General features: G+C 46.6%; 1 protein-coding gene and 1 non-coding gene across 2 annotated transcripts in view; one reads left to right on the top strand and one right to left on the bottom strand.

Moving 5' to 3' along the window:
- Positions 1-14,423, bottom strand: part of LOC118903774 (chloride intracellular channel protein 5) — a 107,808-nt gene extending 93,385 nt beyond the window's left edge. Inside the window, exon 1 of the mRNA XM_036869200.1 lies at positions 14,012-14,423. Coding sequence (XP_036725095.1) covers positions 14,012-14,074 — 63 coding nt within the window. The 5' untranslated portion in view covers positions 14,075-14,423. The remainder of the gene's footprint in view (positions 1-14,011) is intronic.
- Positions 14,424-17,253: 2,830 nt separating this feature from the next.
- On the top strand, positions 17,254-17,359 carry LOC118904574. The gene has a single exon (XR_005022028.1). It is a non-coding gene; the product is annotated as a U6 spliceosomal RNA (small nuclear RNA).
- The last annotated feature ends 1,398 nt before the right edge of the window (positions 17,360-18,757 follow it).

The following is an 18,757-nucleotide window of genomic DNA, read 5'->3' as shown; positions in this document are numbered from 1 at the left end:
TCTAGGTTATGGGAGCATGAAGACCCCTCACCAAGTAGACAGTAAACTGCTTGAGAGGGTCCTTTTGGAATCTCCCACCAGGCCTCCCACAATGCTCAGTACACAGTAGAATCCATCCAAGAATCAACTTGTGGGCTGAAAGGGACCTCAGATATCATTTCATCCAATCCTCTTATTTTAGAGATGAAGAAACTCAAACGACCAGTCCAAAATCCTAGAGCGGCAGGAAGCAGTAGCAAACAGCAACTTTCCTGAATTCCATTGTATTGCTGTGTTCCTCAGTAAATATTCATTAAATAAGGAATAAATGCAAAGATACATATGGATCTATATAGCAATATCATTAGTTGAGCATATGGTATATACCAAACACCATATGAATATAGGCATTTCAGTCTTGGACCTCAAACCTTAGGAGAAGAGTGTATACATAAAAAGTTTATATGTATATTATATATTATGTATAATATAAATATGATAATATATGTATGTATGTGTGTGTGTGTGTGTGTGTATAAAGCAATAATAAAATGATGGTGCACATGCTCCCTTGTAGGAGACAGCCAGCCATGAGGAAAGACTCCATCTGATCTGTGACTTCAAAGTAACCATGTCAGTTGGATACCGTCCTCCTTGCTTGAACCCAACAAAAGGAAATCAGCACGAGCCCAGGGGGCAGAACCATGGCACGAGTGACAGTTGTCTTCCATCCCTGCCTCTTTTCCCAGATCCTTGTAGACCATCCTCCCCCCACATTACAAGTCCTTCGTCATCGAGGGGCATCTGATAACCGCTCCTTTGCCCTCCTTGGCTGATGTCTGATCACACATCGGGAGGTACTCCTTCACCCCAAAGTGTTAACCCGCCAGACCTTCCCTCCGAGGACCCTTTATCTCCACTCTGGAATGAAAGGTGCCTCACCCTTGATAATGTAGTTCTTGGCACACAAGTCGAAAAATGTTTTCTGAAGAGCATCAGGCTTAGATAGGCCCCAATTGCCCTTTACGATGACCTAAAGTGGGAGCGGGGCCAGAGGGATAGGCCTTGGGCTTTCTCCAGCGGTGCCCTTGCTCTCCTGGCCAAGAGCAGCGCCCGGGGTCCTGATGGGGTGGAGGACGGGAGGCCCTTCACCACCTGCTCCTCCAGAACCTGCCCTGGCAGCAGGTCTGCTGCGGGGAGAGGTGGGCAGCCTCATCCCCCTTCTTTGCCTCAGCTTAGCTGGGAGTATCCCCTCACACACTGCCCCTGAACTGGACCCCAAACCCTTATCTGCCTATGCCACAAAGCTCAGCTCAGTGCCTTCCTAATACCAGGTCCCCTTGCTTCCAGCTCCCATAGCCTTGTATGTGCCCTTGGGTCCCAGTCCTCCTGCATATCCAGTGGCTGCCCTGCCCACCCCTCCACCCCAGACTGCAAAGTCTGCCCGGGCCCGACTGTGTCTGCCTTGTGTACCTTATTCCCTTCCAGACCAGGGGCTGGGCACCTGGTCGACCTCATGCAACAGCTGCCACGTGGAAGAGTGCATTGCAAGCACGTTTGACTTTAATTTTGTTATTATTCATTACTAACATATGTTACAAGATGTGGTTTTGTAGTCAGTCAGACCTAGGTTTGAATCCTAACTCTACTACTTTCCATGGGACCCCAAGTTAAGCTCTAACTTTTCTAAGCCCTAGATTTCCCATCTGTAAATCAGTCACAAGGTACCCACCCCATGGCATGTCTGCCTCAGGGATACTGAATTAAAATGGAGTGGCGAGCACAATGTCTAGTGCATAGGAGATACTCAAAAAATTGAATTTATTATAAAAGCCTCCCACCGTTTTGCTATCTTTGACTATGTCATGTGTCTCAGAATGATTCAGAAAGGGCCTAGCATCTGTGAGGCTGGGTCCCCATAGAGTGAACCACAGCCAATAGCTCTATTCTCCCTGCTGACTTCAGTCTGCTGTGTGGCAGTATAATAGCCTGCCCTCTCTGGGCCTCAACGTCCTCTTAACAAAAGCACCATCAGGCCCTTCAGAAGCTGCTGGAATCCCGTGAGGACTCAATGGAATCCACTGAATTCCAGAAGTAACACTGTTAAATTTATTTTGATGTATTATTTTTCATCTTTAGAGGGCCCTGGCAAATTGTCTGTAATTATTTTTATTGTAGGACTCTACCGTACCTCTTTAAATGAGTCTAGTTCTTAGTAATGGAGTAGGGGCAGAGTAACTGGAATAAACACAGGTTTCCTTCAAGCCAAGGGTTCCATCCTTGCAAAGATGAGTTTCAAAGCTTACCCTAGAATCCTGAGGCACTTTGGCCAATGGCCATCTCTTGGCAAGGGGATGGGGTCCGCCTTGGGTAGCTACCCCCAGATCGCACAGCAAGCATGACCTCTACTCCTGGCCTGAAAGGCAGCAAGCTCAGTACACAAGCTGTTCTCCTCGTCTCTCTCTGCCCCTCCTTCTGATCCTCTTCCTCCTGCATCCTGACCTGATAAAGCAATCCCAGCCAACGAATGTGGCAGCAGGGGCTACAGTGTCCAGGTATAGCCCATCCTGGGTAACACTCACATTTTAAAAAGGACCTCTGGGGGACAGGCCTTAAAGCAAAGAGGTTGATCAAAGGGTGGGAACTGATTGACATCAAAGGGTGGGAATTGATTGACAGTGGTAGAGAAATAGGAAGAAGACTTGAGAACAGGTGGGTCTCTAGGCGGCTCTACCTTCCATGTCTGGTCATCGCCTGGTTTGCCTAAGTGTAGAAATCTGACTTGGCCTTGGACTATTTGTTGTCACCTGTGGAGAACTAAGGAAAGGCGAAGCCTTGGGCCCCCCACTCTAGCCGGCCATTTAAAAAAATGTCTCTTGACTCAGCACGAGCACTTTCTCTTCACGCAGCTGGGAGGGTCTGGGTGCAATGAGGCAGCAGAGAGCACAGATCCCATTGCCTGGGGATGGGGGTCAAAGCCTAGTTCTACCGTGTCCTAGCTCTGTGGCCTTGGACAGTGGACTCGGTCTCTCTGAGCTTCACTTTCCTCATCTGTAACTGGGGAGTAATAATAGGACCCACCCAGGGAATTCAAGGAGCTAAATAAGCAAGGCATTCAGAACAGCACAGAGCCATGGCTATTGTTATTCAGTTTCCAAACGTATTCTCTGACTTCTGAAAGTGCAGAGACACTCATGGGACCAAAGAGGACTGGGGAATGAGGGTTGATTTTTCTACTTCATAAGTCAAGTCAGCTCTCCTCTGTTTATCTCACCTTATTTCCCCTGATATCCCCCCCACCCATCAATTCCCGACATTTTCCACTTCAAGCGCATTATATTCCGGGGATAGGCAGAACAGCTGTGCAAAAAACAAAAGCCCATGACTGTTTTTTAACTCCAAAGGCCATGGAGCAGGTTCTAAAGTCAAGGGTCAATATTTAAGATGATTGGAATATAAGGTACACTGAGGTGACCTGAAAGCAGCTGGAAGACCCACTGCCCTTCAGATTTCTCTCCAGTGCGTGTCACAGTCCTTCACATTCCCACCGTTAGACTCACTTCTCTGGGTTCAGGGTATCCACATGGGCCCTTGTTAAGTCATGGGCAGTGTTCCCATAATGGACTGTGCATCGGAATCCCTGGGGCACTAGTAAATTACAGATGCCCGGGACCTCCTCCCCACAAGACTCTGATTCATAAGTGTGTGCCGGAATTTGTAAAGCGACCCAGGTAGATCGTGTGATCATGAGAGGCTGGGACACCCTGTTCTGGTTGAGATCACTGAGGTCTGGGGTCAGGATCTCCAGGTTTCTCCCTCAGCTTGTGCAGAAGAAACCAGAGTACAGGCCCCAGAAGGTCATCTTGTCTGCCATGAGGATTAAACCTCTTCCTTCCTCCAAGGGACTGTGTGAGGATAAAATCAGATGAGACTCGAAAATGCTTCCGAAACCGTACAGACACATAAGGAACCGTTTTAAGGGAGTATAGGAAATCAGGCTGGGAAGGGGAATGCAGGCCTGGTTAGAATGTCCTCAATGTCAGGTAGAAGCAGGGGAACTTGATCTAGCAGGTAGAGGAGTGGCTATGACAAAGAGAGTATTCCAGGAAGATTAAGCTCATGGTATCAAAACATGGCAGACAGGAGAAGAGAGAGGCTGTCGGCAGGATGCCGTCTTAGGGAGTGATGAGATGACATAGTGGTAGGAAACAAGGAAATAAATCATTTCTACGGTAGAGACTGGTTTGTTGTTTGTTCAAGCCTGCTTCCGCTTTTCCTGAAAACACAGCTCAGTGACACTTGAGTTTTGGACTATGGAAAGAGGCTGGAAGTGATTTGGCCACTTCCAGGCAGGGACCATGCACGGTCTCCATGTGATCCTCCACGTCTTCCCCATGATGCTCCATCCTTCCCCCTGTGCTGGTCGAATGCAGAGTCCAGCAGAGGAGTTGGCAGCCTTAGGGAGTGGCAGGACCACAGGGCAGAAGGAGCCAGAGGAAGGAAGATCGTTCACCAAACCCTCCACTGAGCTCTTGTGGGAACAAGGTGATGTGTACATACTGACCAATACAATGCCCTACACTTAAACAATGAAAACTCTAGTTTACGAAAGGAGTTCATGTTTCTGATTTTATTTGACCCTTATAATAATCCCACCAGACAGATAACACGTTCTACGTACTCCTAAAGTACTCCAAGGAGGAGAGGTCACGTAACCTTCCCTACATGGCATCCTTCTCTCCCGAAAGTCCTGTGGTCCAGCCCTGCTCAGAACCCTTTATCTCCACAGGAAAAATCTGAGGCATTTGTGATAAAGGACCACAGACATATGGCTCCTTTGGTTTCCAAGGCAAAAAAACAAAGACAGAGTGGATGCTAGATTTTATGATATGACTACAAAACGCCACAGAATCCAAATGTGAAAATGAAGAAAAGGCAGGTGAGGTTGCCCCCCACCCCCGCCCCACTGCAACCACCCACCTGCTGTGTTTCCTGGGTCTCTGCTCCCTGTCAGCTTTGGGAAGCACAGGTGGGCAGTGAGGGGAGAAGAGCCTTGGGCTGAGTCAAGAAGTCTTTATCTGCTGTCATGCCAACCTCCCAAACTGAGTTTTTAAGCAATAGTAACTGGGACGTGGTGTTCACTTCCTCTGCGTTCTAGGTAATGGGTTCGCAGTTGGCGTCCATTCACTACACACCCTCCCCTCCTTCACCTTTTGTGTTACCTCCAGTCTGATACTTGAGTCTTCCCCACTTACCCTAGAATAATGATAAACTGAAGTGGAAAACATCACCTTGAGCTCCGTAGAGGTTGGTATAGGGTATAGGGTAACCAGCACCAAACTTCTACACACCACAGCCTGGGGGTCACCCAAGACACAGTGTGATGAACTCCACTTCAGAATACCTCTCTTTAGATACAAAGGGGCCAGGCACGCCACCTTCAGATTATTAAGTACTTTCCTCGCTTTTGAAATATAATTGCCCCACAAGCACGAGGTAACACATGCGATCTTCTGCATTTTAAATAAAAGCCCAAATCGCTCAGTTTGCCTCACGATCCGACCCAAACTTATATGTCTGTCTGCCTTCCCCACATCCCTTCACACGCTTTGCCAAAGAAGAGTAGAATGCTTAGTTCTTCTAGACACTTCCTGACACCTCTTGCCTCTACAAGCCATCGTCCATACGGTTTCCTCTGTCTGGGACATCATGTTTATTTCCTACCGCTCTGCTTCTTCATCACCTTTGTTAAATCCTCCTGGGCCTCATTCCTCCCTCTCAAATGGACATTTCCTAAAGCACAGTCCTTACCTCTTTAGCCCTTCTCCAAGCTCCCTCGTCCAGGGAACCCATGCCTTCAAGGGTGGTAGGAAGGAAACACAAGTTCAAATCCACACCCCTAGCCTGACCTTTATCTCATTGTTAGCTCTGGTTTTCCAGCACTCCAATGGCCACCTACCCTCAACTAGCCTGCCATCACCTCAAACAGAACAGTTCTAAAACCAGAAGATTAGTCTCATTACCAACAACAACTCCCTTCCTCGCGGCTCTATTTCTAACCTAGATCCGTAGGGTTTCCAGGTTAAAAAGGAACCGTAAAGCTGAAGCTCAATTCGTTCATCTGCACTCAATCCACTTACAGCAGCTGGGACGATAGTGGCCAAGCCCATCAACAGCATCAGCATTCCAGACCTGGAGACCAGTCTCTCCAGAGGTGAACTGACCATGAACCTAAACTGGGGCCCCCCTCCTGTGTTTGCACAGGCTTCTTCCAAGGCCTGTGCTCGTTCTGCACCCACGTCACTCTTTCCCAGCAGGCTCTTCCTCTCGGCCCCAGCTTGAGCTCACGGTGGCCTCCCCACAGCAAACCCTGGAGGAGCCTCCCCCCCGGCCTCCGCTGCAAGGCTCTCCTTCTTCATAAGCACCGCGAGCACAGTCATAAGAGCGAAGGCAGAAACAGTGGCAGTACACACGTCATCTCGCTTCTCTTCCTTAAACCCATAAAGCAGGTAACCGGAAATGTTAAGACTGTGAATTTATCCGACAAGAGGGGGTCAGACCACATGACTTCTAAGAGGTTTTTCCCAATCAGAAATTCTATGATTTTATGATTGTTGAGCCCATCTTACAGAAGAGGAAGCTTGGCCTTAAAGAAAGCCACACAACCAATATGCAACAGAGCCAGACCTGGAATCCAGGTTTTCTTACTTTGAATTCATTAATCTTCCCACCACATCGTGCAAAATAGCATAGGAACCATTCTAACGAAGCAGGGACCAAATCAAGCTCCTACCCTGGGTAGAACCCTCTGGTAACTCCCCATTACTTACCAGGGGGCAAAACCCACTTCCCTGCCATTCAAAACCCCTTCCCACTGCTGTGTTTCTATCTTATTTCCAACTGTGGCCCTCCACATACCGCTCCCTTCAGCCAACCTTGTATACCCACTGGGCCCCGCACATCCTCACCTCCACACTGTTTCTGGACCTGACGTGCTTTCCCACGCCTAGTCACTCAGTGACTCTCATCACTCTTCAGAGCACAACTCAGGCCCCACCTCCCCGCAGACTAGACCTGGAGGCCTCATTTGAGCCACATGGGTCCCTTCATCGGCTCCCCTCATCTCATTTCCTACCACTCACGGGGCATGATGTTGGCATTTTTACTCCTCAGCTGCAAGTTCATGGGCCGCTGAGACCCCATCTTCTTTGATCTCCCCTCCCTGATTTCAGCTTTCACTGAGGCTGGCACAGAGTAGGCGGCTCCATAAACATGTTTGTTAATTGGTTAATTGATGGATGGATTGTTTTTAATCTCTTAACTCCTCGCATTTCTTATCTCACTAATACTTCCTTCATGCCCAGCTTTTTAAATTACTTGTCACTCCTATATCATAAAAAAATTACAAAGGAAGAAAAGCAAGTTTAAAAGAAAGGTCAAAAGCATTCCTTTCCTCCCTTTTCTGGTTTATTTAGGGTCGATCTGGGGTGATTCAGGCTAATGAGCATATTTGTCTCAGCCTCCTCCATCCCAAGAAATGCACGCTTCCAGTGGGGAGTCGACTTTCTCTTGCCCTTTGGATCCTCCACTGGGCAGGTTCAACCCTACTTACCCATGATCTAGGCCAGTGGTTCTCAACCTTTGACGAATCCCAGGATCAGCCAGGGGTAGATGCCTGGGACTCACCCCCACCTCCTGAATGTGAATCTCTGGGGACAGGGCTGGGCAGGTCCACATGAAAAAGCTTTGCAGTGACTTTTTCATGCCCCAAAGGTTGTAGGCCAGTGGCCTAGCCATTGTTCACCGTGAGCGCTGTAATAAACATAACTCAAAGAACCTTCCCGAGCTAACAGAGCTAGAGGGGACTTTGTTTTAGGGTTAAAAACTCCATTTCTTTTTACCAGAAAGAATTCATTTTACTTCTGACGGCAGATTATCTATCTTATTTATCCTTAAAGCACTTCACATCTCAGAACTAAGATACTCCCTGAATAAATATATGAGTGTGCAAAGTAGAGTCTCACTCAGGGAGCTGGCAGAGACACTTCCTTGGTAGTTGGAGCTGACCCCTCACAAGCAGCGTCAGATCTAAGATGCCCCCGGGGTGGAGACTCACACCTTCAGGAAGCCCATGCTTTAAACACTTCGCATCTTCACTATTTCTGGTCTTCCAGCTTCGATGAAAAAGACAACTGAGAATGTCTCCTGGGTAACAGTTTTTAAAGGTACCAGATATTGAGAGTCTCTTATGTTTTTCCTATAGTCCAGATAGATAATACACGTAAATGTGTGTGTGTGTTTTCTAGGAGAGTAACCATGGCTAGGCAGAGCTTGAAGTTTGCAAGCAAGTGAGAAAATCTGCATAGAGATCCCAGGGGTCCTCTTGGAACTAAAGGATCTGGACTCCAGAGCCTTCTCCTTATTGAAGGGTCAAAGTTGTAGCACCTATGGATGAGCCGGGGAGGCCCCACCTGGAATCCAGTGACAAGAAGGGGATAAAACCCCGGAAGTATCATCCCCATGGAGCTGAAAGGGGAGGGGCCAGTGCAGCACCCCCAGTGGTTTGATGCATCCTGGTCCAGCCCCTCGAGCTATGTGGGAGCAACTACAGGAGGAATCAACATCTCTTGAGTTGGAAGAATCCACCCATTGGTCAGAGATCTACACTCTCCCTGTGGTTACATTACTTCAGACAGTGGCCTGTGGGGGACTCCAGCTCCTGAAGCAGCAGCCCTGTGGGAGGCGATCAGATCCAGAGACAGCTGCCCTGTGCTTGGGCCCCCAGCGGCCTTTGTCCCGGCTCCAGCAACGAGGCAGCAGAACATAGGATTGAGTGTCTGACTTCTGGGACACATCAAGGAAGGAACATGCAAAGGCTTGGCTTCTCACTTTTTGGGCTATACTGGGCCTGCAGAGGAGGCTTTACTTAGACCCCAGATTCATACACAGCTTGTTCAATGCTCACACTCACCGCAGGAAATAGGTATTGCCATTATCAGTAGTGGTAAGAAAACTGTGACCCAGAGAGGTCAAGCAGCCTGTCCTAGCTCACACAGCAGATGACCCTCAGTCTAACACCAAAAACTGCACTTTTCTACTACACCTCCTGTCACCACTCATGTGGGCCCAGCATCTGGAATCTCAAAAGGAACCAAGAATGGAAAGCTTTTGACCTGACCGTCTAAATTGATGGGCTCTTTGCCCTGGGTGGAGAGAGCCACCAAACACCCAGAGAAACAGCCCAAGTCGGCAGGGAGGCAGGACCTGACACCACTGGCTGTAGGCTTTAGCATCTTGAGACCCTCAGTCCTCACTCCCACCACCTGCCAGGGAACCTGGGACGTGTATGAGTTGCCCTTTGACATTAGCACTCCCATGGATGTGTTACCAGGTAAGGATGCATTCGCTGACACAGCAGGGCAGATGAATTGGTGTATTGGATTATTGACCAAAGATCAAAACCAAGAGGTAGTGGGAAAGAAAAACAGTGGCATAATGTGATAAAAGGAACTTCAAAACCTGATAAACCCATGCTTGGGCAGGTGACCAGGCAACCAGTGGGCAGCTGGGGTCTGAGAGGCAACACAACAACATTTGATCCTGTCTGTTCTGGAAGTCAGATGACCAGACCACGGGTCACCATGTCTTGACTTGTGCTCTGCACCACTGTCAGAGCCTTTCGGACCACTCAGTAAATGAAAAGACTAGTCATTTCCATCAGACAATCAGCAGGACTCCGTTCTGTTTCCCCCAGGCTGAATTGATGATTATTTACTAGACCGACCCCATGCACGGATTGTTCTGGAGCCCTGCAGATAGGGCTTTAGAGTCCGTCAGCATCTGTTCACGGAACACCGGTTGGCTGCAAGCTCTCTATCAACAACGCTCCTGATCGGGATGACCACGATGCCCAGAGGCTGTTAGAAGTTCTAGACATTCATCTGCACTAACAAGGCCGCCTAGTTCGGCTGTGGCAAAGCTGACTGCCTCGGGACTCGCCGCTGGCGAGGACGCAGTGGCTCTCCACCAGAGCTGCACGCCGGAGTCACCTGCGGGTGTGGGTAAAAATACCACTTCTGGGTCCCACCCACAGAAACTCTGCTGTAATTGACCTGGGGAGCAGCCTGGCATCAGGAGTTTTAAAATCTCCCCCAAATGATTTGAATATTTAGCTAAAGTTGAGAACCACTGGTTTCTGTTGAAACTCACACCCTTGGCCCCAAGAGACATTTGTTGCCAACTGGTGCACCATCATCACTTCACTTTGGTGGCTTTCTACCTCCGGGGTCTAGGGGTGGGACTGGGGGTGAGGGAGTCGATACATATGGAGATCTAACTATGCAGCACATCCTGTGTTTGTCTTCCCAAATCACTTTCTGTTTTGCTTTTATTTCCGTGCTCTTTCTTCTTTCAATAAACCACACTCACTGCCACTATCAACTCTAACCTGTTGTCCTCCCTTTGTGATCAAAGTCCCAGCTGTGTATGATCTCATTTATTCTCAAAATAGCCCTGCGAGTGAGGAATCAGCCAGGCCATTGTTCTCTAAGGCAAATCAGGGACCTGCAGATCAAGAAAGGTTCTATCTGCCATGGAACTCATATCCTTATCGAAGTCCATGTGTTCATGGCAATTTCCAATTTACAAAATGCTTTCCTCTATTTGTTCCTGTGGCATCCTCACAGCCAGTCTGTGGGGGAGGTATTTTCATAACCAGGGTGGCCACACGTCCTGCACAACATCGGTGACACCTGTTGTCCCAGCCTAACCATTGGAAGCACCTCCTTTCTCTCTCAGAAGTGTCTTGGTTTGGACAATTCAAGATACGGGCATCTTATTTGTAACCACCCTCTTGTTTTAAGAGGGGTGTATTGAGACTCATACACTTGTTCATACACTCTGAACTTGTTCAGAGTCACTCGACAAATGAAAGGCAGAGACAAGATTTGAACCCAGGTCTCTGTCTCCTTTTCCCCATCCACATTAGTTGGCAAATGAGAATCAGAGCTGACCTCCTCAGACCTCTGTGATCTCTTAAACATCCCCATTAGAATGTTCCCTGGACGGGAGAGACTTGGAGTACAGAGCAGGGATGGGCAGGAGCTTTGACAGCGTTTTATGACCACATTAGAATGGACTAGTAAGTTGCCAGGAAGTGTCATCTCGGAAACACTTGAAAGCCTGACTTGGCAAAAGAAGGTGCAAGACCTGACATATGGGTGTTTGGAAAAGAGTAAGAAATTTAGAGTCTAAACTGCTAGTTGAGGACTAGATCTGAATGCTATTTACTGCCATCTACTTCTGGGCATTTCTCATTAGCTCCCTGAGCACCTGAGTTATTCAACCATAAAACGGGACAAATCATCATCCTTAGTTCCTGAGGTTGTTACAGGGAGAGCAAACGGCCGCTTGCCAAGTGCTCTGACAGCATCACTTCTCAAGAGGTACCTGGGAGCCACATTTATTTGTTTACATCACTTTTCCTGAGTGAACCAAGGCTCACGAACAAGGATGCTGGGAATCCGATGAGATAAGGTATTTGAATGCGCTTCCTAAGTCCTAAAACGCTGCCATTTAGTATTATTATTAGCAGCGGCAGTAGTAACAGATAATGATCATCAATTGATGTGGCACAGAATCGTATGTCCTTGAAAGTCTCTGGATTATGGAGGTTTTGAATGACACACCCAGGGTACAGGCCAGGTTTGGGGGGGAGTCCCTGCATGGAAGTGTTGAAGATGACCACATCACAACTCTTACTGGGTGAGGCAAGCCCTGACTGGGAGGCTTCCTAGAAACCAACCCGCTGGGCCTGCAGAAATGACCTTGGATACCTGACCCCTTCAACAAGAAGGACTTTCTTCTGATGGGAATCATACAGCTAAGAGACACGGCAAACTATGGAAATGCCTGATTCTATAAATCAGGACATTGCTTCTCTAACACGAAACCGTTCAAAGCCTGGGCAGTGTCTTTATTTTCACAATTTTTTTCAGCCTTTACTTGTCCCTGTAAATGGTAACTACTAACCAGAAGCTCAAAAGGGGGGTGGGGGAATCAAAAGAGCTTTCCTATCTGATTTTTTTGTTCCCTCATCAATCTGGTTTCTGCGCTGACCAAGAAGGCCTGCCTGGCTCTCATGGGTTCCTTTCCTTTAGGGAAAAAAAAACAAATGACAACACAGGTACTTTAGAATTCTTGTGGGCACCGGGGGCTGCGAAGTGAGATTTCTATACAAATGGAGAAACCCTCCAAGCTGCCAACATGAAATTCAGAAGGTGCAGGTAGAATGGTCTTCTCACCTAGGAGCGGGGCAAAGGGCTCCTTTGGCTCTAAAAGAGTCAATTTGTGTTTCAAATATCTTTCAGGAACTTGACACCGTGAAACTACCTGCTCCCAAGGAATCTGAGAAAGTCCTAGAATAGCTTTCCTCAAGAAGAACAGCAAGACTCCTTGCTCTGTAAAAGCTCTCCGTATTCACTCCCTAGACCGCAGGCTTGGACGCTGGGGGTCAGGGCAGACCTGCCGGGCCCTGGGTCCAACACTGCCCAGCCTGGGAGGACATGACCTCTTTCATTACCTGGTCTGCCAGAGAGCCTGGAAATCCTCCCAGAGGGGTGCCAGAAACCAAATGAGGGAGACAGAAGCCTCATTTGGGGGGAGAGAAACAGGTTGAGGAAAGTAAGTCTCACTAAAAAACAAATGTAATATCTATGGATAATTTTGAAAAATAACCCTCCAAAATGAAAAAATCCAGCGGAAAAAATTTAACAAAGCTTCGTGGTAGGCTGGGCCAACTGAGACAGAGCAATTTCCAAGTGTAAGGTAAGTCACAACTGGTTTATTATTTTTTAGGTGTCAAAAGGTACCGAAGACCAAAAGGTCATACAGATCTTATACTTTCTGTGAAACTCTATTTGCTTAATTAGTTTGTATTAGATAAGGATCCTTTGGCCAAAACAAATTTAAAAGAAGTGTATATTTCCCCATCCCTGGGGAATATATATGCCTTTTAAATTCAGCCAGGAGGCCCCTGACAGGCACCAAGTTCTCTTCCCTTCTCAGTTACCTGTATATGTCTAGGGAAATTGCATTCTGAGGGTTTTTCCCTTTTGTGAAAGGTCTCAGAGCTCAGGCAGCCTGCCGACGCCCCCTCCCCCAAGTCCTGGCGACTCTGCACCGCCCCGGAGGCAACTTCCCTGCGCCTCAGGTTTCCCCGCTTCTGCGGCACGAAGACCTATCAAATGTTTCTTTCTTATTACGCTCGAGGACCGGGAGACGCTGCCTCGGCCTCCATCCGTCCCCCTCCAGGTTGCAAAGGAAGTGCAGCAGGTTTGGATGTTAGCCCGTTTCTGCCCAGGGAGCGAGGCAACTTAATTTAATTTTTTCCCCTGTGCCCCTTCCTCCCAGTCTGCCCCAGGTTACCCTTAGCCTTTCCTGCTACAACCCCGCAGAAGCATAATTATGACAATTACAATAATGTGGGCGAGTGGAGTGTTTGGTTTCTGCTTTGCAGGTCACAGAGCAAGAAAACGTCTTTGTTTCCTTTTGCTTTTCTTTTAATAGCTCTGAGTAAAAGAGAAAAGGGGGATTTTAAGAAATGTTATTTTTGCTTTGCCAAAGGTCATATTATTAGTAATGCTTTCTTTTCTCCCTCTTCCTTCCCCTCACCCCCCAATTTTAGAAGAAAGTTTCAGGGGTCCAGCCAGGTTCCTGCCATCTCCCTGCACCTGGAGATGCCCCTCAGGACAGGCCAAACTCGCGCCGGGGCAGGGTGACGGCTGGTCCTGCGGCGGGTTTGACAAACTGCCTGGGAGACTCTCCGAGAAGACAGCCGCCTGCCAGACTGCACCTGACTCCATCCCTCCCGGGAGCCCCGAAGCAACAGAAAGGCCACCCAAGGGACCGTCAGGGCTGGGCTGCGCTCCCTGGGGAAGGTCCGGCGTCCCAGAGCGCTCGGCGCCCCGGGCACGTGAGCCTCGAGCCTGGCTGGAGGCGCGGCAGGTGCTGCGGCGCCGGGACGCCGACCTACCTTCACGAAGAGTTCGATCTCGGGGTCCCTGTCGTCCCCGTTAGCCGTCGCCGCGTCCGTCATGCCGTCGGCGCCCGGGGCCAGCGTCCCGGGCCGGGGAGGCGCCACCTCTGCGGCGCCCGGGCCAGCGCTCCTGCTCCTGCCGCTGCTGCTGCCCGGCTGGGCCCCCTGCGGAAGAAGTTTATCTCCTTTAATCTATTTATCTAGTTTATCTCCTTTAATCTATTTCTCCAGCCGGTGACAGCGGTGCCTGAGAGATCGGTGCCCCGGGCGATCACACGGAAAGGAGGGAAGCCAGGAGGGGACAGGGGGGCGGCGAGGGAGAAAGGTGGGCTCAGAGATGGGCTGCAGGTCCTGGGAGCAACAAGTGCCTCGCGCTGAGAGGTGTCACCGGATCCGCGCCCGGCAGCGATCCCGCGGTCGCCGCCCGCGCCCAAAATAGCCGGCGCCGCGGGGCGGGGTCAGCCCCGGCGGGCGGGAGGGAGGGGCTCCCCGCGAGCGCGGCCCCCGCCCCGCACCCCAGGCCCTGCGGGGCGCGCGCAGACCGGCTGGGCGGCAGCGCCACCGGGGTAGGAGGATGCCCTGGGAAAGGTAAAGGGGGATGGGAGTGGGGGGTGGAGAGGATGAGAGAAGAGAAGAGAAGAGAAAGGAAAGATGGCTTTAAGCTTTACGTTCATTAACGAAGCATCACGTCCTCCAAGTTACTTTCCTAGCAGCGTTACCCACGAGGAAAGCCCCTTCTTGCCTTAGGGATGCTCAGAGTGGGGAGAGCTGTGGGTAGCGGGGAAGAGAACGGAAGGACCCTGAAAACCATGCATTGGCCATCCTCCTGCTGGATCAATAGAATAGGGCTGGGGGGAGGGGGAGGCAGGGATGGGCAGGGGGTGGTGGGTAAGGTAGAGAGAGAGGTGAGCTAGCCCAGTCGGGTGCAGCCAGAGCCAAGATCCTGTCCTTTAACCTTCATGGGCTGGTTTTCTTCCTCTTTCTTTCATTCTGTCTGTTGCATTCTCTTCTTTTTTCTTTCTTTTCTATTCTTTACTTCTTTTCTCTCTCTCTCTTTTTTTTGTTTGGTTTTTTGTTTGTTTGTTTCTTTAGTGAAGTATAATACACGTATGGGGGAAAAAAATGCACATCTTGTAAGCGGACAGTTAAATAAGTTTTCACAATCTGAACCCATCCATGAAACCAGCACCAGATGAAGAGGTAAAATGTTAGCTACCCGCCCAGAAGCTCATCCTGATCTCTCCTCTCTAGCTGTCCTCCCTCTCCACGGCTCTCACCCACCTGGGGTGAGACTTGTAACAGCACAGGGTAGTTTTGCCTGGAATCTTACAATAAACGTAGTATATACTCCTCCGTGTCTGGCTTCCTTTGCTTACCAGTACGTTGGTGAGATTCATCCATTCTGCCGTGTGTAGTTGGAAACCACCCATTTTTATTGCCTCAATTTATTTATCCATTCTTCTGTTGATGGACATTTGCATAGTTTCCAGTTAATGACTACCATGGGGCTGCTATGAACATTCTATCAAAATCCTTTCACGACACATGGACACTTTTCTGTTGGCTATATACTCAGGAATGGAATTGCTTGGTTCTAGAGTATTAGAATGTTCTTGAATAAACATTGCCAGACAGTTTTCCCAAGTGGCTGTACCAATTTACATTCCCACCCTCCATTTCTTTTAAAAACAGGTGCTAAGTCTTTTGCATCTGGAATCTGGTCAACTTCTATTTGTGTTCTTTGCCTTCTCTTTAGCTGCTCCTGTCTGTGGTCTTTCTTGCCTTAATTACAAATATATATTTGTTCCACAGCTTTCTAAGAAAAAAATTAATCACTTAATAAAAATAAGTAATACTTATTAGGTACCAGGCAAAAGAATGCTAAGCACTCTACTTGTCTTAACTTATTTAATTTTTACAGATAGTGTTATTATCCCAATTTTACAAGTGGGGAAAGTGAGGCACAGAGTTATTTAAGTAACTTGCCCGTAGTCATTCAGCTAGGAAATGGTGGAATCAGGATTTGAACTCAGACAGACAAAGCCCATGCTTTTAACTACTCTACTAACTGCCTCTCTCAAACTTCAGGCACACTGGGTAAGGCACTTTGGGGAAACAAAGGCACTGCCCTGGTCTTAATGTAGACTAAAATCTATTTCAGGAGAATAGTCCCATGAGAGGAAGACTAAGGCTGCCACACATGGCACATGGAGGGGCTACATAAGTCAGCATGTAGAGAGATTATTCACCACAGTTGGAGTGGCCAGAAAGAAAGATCTCATAGAGGAGAAGGCACTACAGCTGAACCTTCCTGAATAGTCAGACATCTGATAGGCAGAGAAGATGGCAAGGTATCCTGACGACCCTTTATGGCAGGCTGTTTCCCCATAAACTCCAAGTGCAAATGTCTCCTACTCACTGAAGAAAACAGTCACCAAGCCTAACTTGGCAGCCCTCATGGTACACTATAGCTTCATCAAGGTGAGGCTTAATTGCTCTCCTCCTCCTTGTGGGCTTACATCACCAAAGCCTTTAGAGAAGCAGTCACCTTCATAGCTGTACATTCCAAGCCAATGACTGCATACTCTGGGAAGGACAAGGTTACAGAGGGAGACTGCTACGTTCACTGCATGCCACACAGATTCATCACTTTCCTGCTCTGGACAGTGGACAATATTCACAATAGCAATGTGAAAGAGGTAAACAAAATTATATGCTAAAGTGCCTTTGAGGGTTTTTTTTTTTTTTTTGAATGAAAGATGCTTTACACATGTGATTATTTTCTTGGCTATGAGCTAAACAATGTGTGGTATGACCTCTACTTTCCCTAATCCCAAACCTAGCAGAGTTAGCTTTTATTTCATCTTCTCCAAAGATCTACCACTTACTGAAAAAAGGAACAGTTCCCTTTTAATTTCTAGATAATACCTCCCATTTGGACATGCCTGCAGATAACTGATAGTTTTGATCTTATAAACTTTCGTTTTGCAAAAAACAATTTCTTCTTTGGTTACAAAATATTTCTAGTTTTTAATTCCACATTCTGCTTTAGTTCATGACAAAAAAGACCTTATTTTGTACCCTTTCATGTCAAAGCATAATTGGTTAAGCAATTCTAGCTTTCTTCAGAGAAACACTTCCCTGATCATAAGACTGTACTTCTAATAATCATAGTTTCACAAACTTGTTGCAAGTTTTGGATAAATCCTTAGTAGGAAAGCACTTCAAAAACATATTCAATGCTCACTTTAGCAGCACATATACTAAAATTAGAACAATTCAGCAAAGAATAGAATGGCCCCAATGAAAGGATGACATGCGCATCTGTGCAACACCCATATTTTTGTATGATCGTTGAAGTCAGAAATTATAACATATGTGATTGGGCTTTCAATATATTCGATTTAATGATATGACATAAAGGGTGAAGACAAAGGAATTTATATAGCTGTAATGTTTCTATACTTTACTTGAAGTGGTGAACTATGAACTCTAAGCAGATTGAGAAAAGTTAGGTATGTATATGGTAACCACTCCTAAACAACAGCTATAAAAGTTACACAAAGAGATATAGTTTAAAAAACCCAATATGTAAATTAAAATGTAATGACAAGAAATATTCAAATAATCTAAAAGGGGGAAAAAGAGAGCAAACAGAAAACTAATAATAAAATGGCACATTACAGAATCTCACTTCAAACATAATGATATAGATAAAGTAAAAAGATGGGGAAAAATACCATGCAAATGCTAATCAAAAGAAAGTTAGTCACCATATTAACACCAAACAACATAGACTCCAGAAAAAGGGAATCATCATGAATAAAGAGACGGGTATTACATAATGATAAAAGAGTCAACTCATCAAGAAGCTATAACAACCCTAAATGTGTATGTACCTAATAACAGAGCTTCAATATACATGAAGCAAAAGTGATAGAACTGAAAGAAGAAAAAGACAAATATGCAATTACATTTGGAGACTACAACACTCCTTTGTTAGAAATTGATAGCACAAGAAGACAAAAAAAATCAGCAAGAGTATAGAAGACATAAATAATACTATCAAACAATTTGATCTAATAAACATTTATACAATATCCCACCCAAACAACAGAATACACACTATTTGCAATTACACACAGAACATTCACCAAAATAGACACACGGAACATTCACCAAAATAGACCATATTCTGGGTTACAAAATAAACCTTATTATTTTTAAAAGAATGAAATCATACAACATACATTCGCTGACCATAACAGAATCAATTAGACCAATAATAAAGATATATGGAAAACTCCTAAATGTTTGGCAATTAAGCAATACAGTTTAAGAAATTCACTTGTTAACAAAGAGGCCTCAAGGATAACTAGAAAATATTTTGAACTAAATACAAATGAACATAGAACATATCAAAATTTGTGAGATGCAGCTAATGCAGTATCTAGGAAGAAATCTATATGTAAAGTGTTCTTTTTAGAAAAGAATAAAGGTCTCAAATCAATAATCTAAGCTTCCACCTTAAAAAATTAGAAAAAGAATAGCCAGCTAAACACAAAGCAAGAAGAAGGAGTAAAATAATAAATATAAGCACAGAAATTAATGAAATTGAATAAAAGATAAAACAATGGAGAAAATCAATGAAACCAGAAACTGGTTCTTGTAAAACATCAATAAAATTAATAAACTTCTAGCTATATTTACAAGAGAAAAAGAATATATTATTATGAAACAATG

The sequence above is a fragment of the Balaenoptera musculus genome, chromosome 11 (assembly GCF_009873245.2).
Source record: "Balaenoptera musculus isolate JJ_BM4_2016_0621 chromosome 11, mBalMus1.pri.v3, whole genome shotgun sequence".
NCBI classification, from domain to species: Eukaryota; Metazoa; Chordata; class Mammalia; order Artiodactyla; family Balaenopteridae; genus Balaenoptera; species Balaenoptera musculus.
This window is presented reverse-complemented; position numbering and strand designations above follow the sequence as displayed.